Consider the following 3,041-nt stretch of genomic DNA (forward strand, 5'->3'; position numbering starts at 1 on the left):
TTTTGTTTCCCCGTTGTTATGTAAGTTCTAGGAGCAGTGAGAGCTTTGTTTACTGCTCCTTCCCCAGCTAAAATAATAAGTGCTGCAGGCACTCAGAATGTTTGTGGAATGAATTGAATGAAGGTACATAATTCAGCTCTCTTATATGAAGGTAAGTTTGCCTCCCTCTTGAGTCTGGTTGACTTCATCAGACTCAAGAAATAAAAAATGCCCTTCCCTAGTATCCACCACTATCAGAGATTTTCTTTTGATCTTCATTTATTCATTGTACAAACATTTACTCAACTGCATGACTGTGCCCGTGTTGGGCTCAGGGATGACTGTGATGAGTACAAGAGAAGACCTTTGCCCTTATCAAGCTTCAGTGATGTTTTCTGTGACCCTAAATTGCCTCCTTGGCCTCCCCAGCTTAAGAGCTGAGGCTGTCTTTCTTTGTGACCAATTCCTCTCCACAATGTCTGTTTTTACTGGCTCTCTGTTGGCTTCATACCCAATAATAAATACATTTGAAGGACGTTTATTTGATACACTAAGGGACTTGTAAGTGCTTAATATGGAAGATGATAATACAGTAATGGTGCTTCCCTTATGCTGGCAAAAAGTTACAGCCATGCATCTTCCAGCTAGATGGATTGTCGCTGCCTTAGTCCCATGATGATGCGAAGAAAGGGTCCAGAAAATTGAGGATTTATGGTATGCATTCTCTTGTGCTACTTATCACAAAAATAATTGTTTTTTGTCTCCAGGTGGCACAGGTGTACTGTGGTGGCTGTATGCAAAGCAAAGAAGGTCTCCCAAAGAAACGGTTATTCCTGAACAGCTTCAGATAGCTGAAGATAATCTGCGGGCCCTCCTCATCTATGCCATTTCAGCTACAGTGTTCACGGTGAGTATAAGCTTAAGTGTATCTTTCAGTTTTGTGTTTTTATTTGCAGGAGATCATTAATGGAGCAGAAACTCACCTTTAGCTTTTGCTTTTCTAACCCTTATCTTCATTAGATAAAATCTCTGTCCCAGTGTGTGAAACACTAAAAAGTCTCCTGAAGGCTTCTGTAATGAATGAGTGCTATTTGATGCAACATTTCATCCTATCCTGTCTGCTTTGTGAGAGAGGAATACTTACATTACCATTTGCTAATAAGAACATATTTCTTATTGTCACTAAGATAATGTAATTACTTTTTAAAAAATAGTTCTCTTTACTGTAGAAAAGTATGTTAGAAAATACCATCATTCCATTTACTCGTTCACTAATTATTTTCCCATCTTTTTTCTTTCAAACTTTTCTCTTAGAAATGTGCATTATTTCAAAAATATGGGTATTACATAGTAAAATTATTAATTAACGTGTGGTTAAATAATCTGTGGGCATATCTTTCATTCACCATCTTCTCCTCTCTGAAGAGAGAGAAAAAAAAATCAGTCCACTTCTAGGAGCTACCTCAAGCTTTTTATTGAGTATCAGAAACAAAAAATAAAGTCACCATAAAATCATTGGTGCCAAAAGATATTTGTTAGTTATTATTGTACAGATACTTATAATATGAATCACGTTTTAAGTACAGTTTGCTGTGCCAGCTGCTGGAGGTGGGGGGTGAGGACGGGGAGGAGGCAGAGGTGGCTCTGGCATGGACCCCACCGTTAGGGAGCTCTTGGTCCAGTAAGGGAGATGTGATACGAATAAATTCCTCCCATGTTTCTGTGGGGGTGGCGTGCGGTCCTCTCACCCGATTTCAGAATGACAAGCATGTATCTGTTCCAATAAATTAAGAGTCTTGTTCTGACTGATAAATAAGACGTTTTGATTTGTAATGAACAGCAAATGGAAAGGCAGAATAATTCTAGGATTTATCAATAAATTGAGAAATCTTTTTATGTTTAGTTTTAAAGGATACTTGGTACCCTAATATACAATTGAAAATGATAATTACTGCAAAAAAGATACAGACTGATAAAGTATTGGCATTCAGAGAATGATACTTTCAGCATTGGGGATGAAGGGTTTATGTTAAAAATTTCCACCATTTTCAGTTTCTGTATTTACTGCTTAGAACAGTACCTGGAACCTTTCCATCTATTCTCTCCACACAGGTTATCTTGTTCCTGATAATGTTGGTGATGCGCAAACGTGTTGCTCTTACCATCGCCTTGTTCCACGTGGCTGGCAAGGTCTTCATTCACTTGCCACTGCTAGTCTTCCAACCCTTTTGGACTTTCTTTGCTCTTGTCTTATTTTGGGTGTACTGGATCATGACACTTCTTTTTCTTGGCACTACTGGTAAGAAGATGTGTTGCTTCTTTCTCTTAGTGATAAATATTATTTTCATTCAGATGATTTAAACACCAGGGAGAGAGAATTCTTCAGGCATTTGTTGATAAAGGTTTAATGGTCATCAGAGCTAGCAGTGGTAATGGCTCTTCAATAACCTACACCCTATTCATGATGTTTAGAGCATCCTAGCAGAGTGGGTCTAAACCAGGTAAGGCCTGAAATTGCATCCTAGTTTTGAGATGATCGTGGATTTGAAGTTAAGTTCTTATATTGACTCAGACATTTGGGTTCATTCTAAGATGAACTAATGAATGCAGTGCCACTTTGGAGTTGCCTCAAATCCCAGATATAGCCAAGGATCAACTTGCTTCCTTGGGATTTTCTAGTTTGGAAATGACCTGAACCTAGTCCTAGTGGTGATAGAGTTCATAGTTACACTTTCTTATAGCCATGCTCACTATCAAAGGTTAAACCTAAATGGAACTAATTGTAAGAAATCGCATAAGGATAGTAAACTTGTATGTAATGTCTCTGTCCATTCAGCACTACTCTTCCATTGGATATAATATTAATTTCTGTACTTTGTTAATAGTTTAAATCTATAATTATTGGATAAGTAATAGGTCTGAAAAAAATCAAAGTGTTTGAACACTTATGCCTAAACTAAATAACTAATAATGTAAGAAGAATTTTATTCAACTAGAACAAATTTTAAAAGCTTTATATGATGCTTTTGAGAAAATCAAGATGTGTAATTGTACAATGTTTA

At 37.2% G+C, this 3,041-nt stretch overlaps 1 protein-coding gene across 1 annotated transcript in view; it reads left to right on the plus strand.

Annotated features, from left to right (window-relative positions):
* SLC44A1 (solute carrier family 44 (choline transporter), member 1) overlaps positions 1 to 3,041 on the plus strand; it is a 201,468-nt gene that overhangs the window by 155,916 nt on the left and 42,511 nt on the right. The window contains exons 7-9 of the mRNA XM_012638521.1: positions 747 to 886; positions 2,092 to 2,278; positions 2,452 to 2,480. Of these exons, the coding sequence (XP_012493975.1) occupies positions 747 to 886; positions 2,092 to 2,278; positions 2,452 to 2,480 (356 nt within the window). The remainder of the gene's footprint in view (positions 1 to 746; positions 887 to 2,091; positions 2,279 to 2,451; positions 2,481 to 3,041) is intronic.

Source organism: Propithecus coquereli, unplaced genomic scaffold, assembly GCF_000956105.1.
Source record: "Propithecus coquereli isolate 6110/MARCELLA unplaced genomic scaffold, Pcoq_1.0 Scaffold130, whole genome shotgun sequence".
NCBI lineage: Eukaryota > Metazoa > Chordata > Mammalia > Primates > Indriidae > Propithecus > Propithecus coquereli.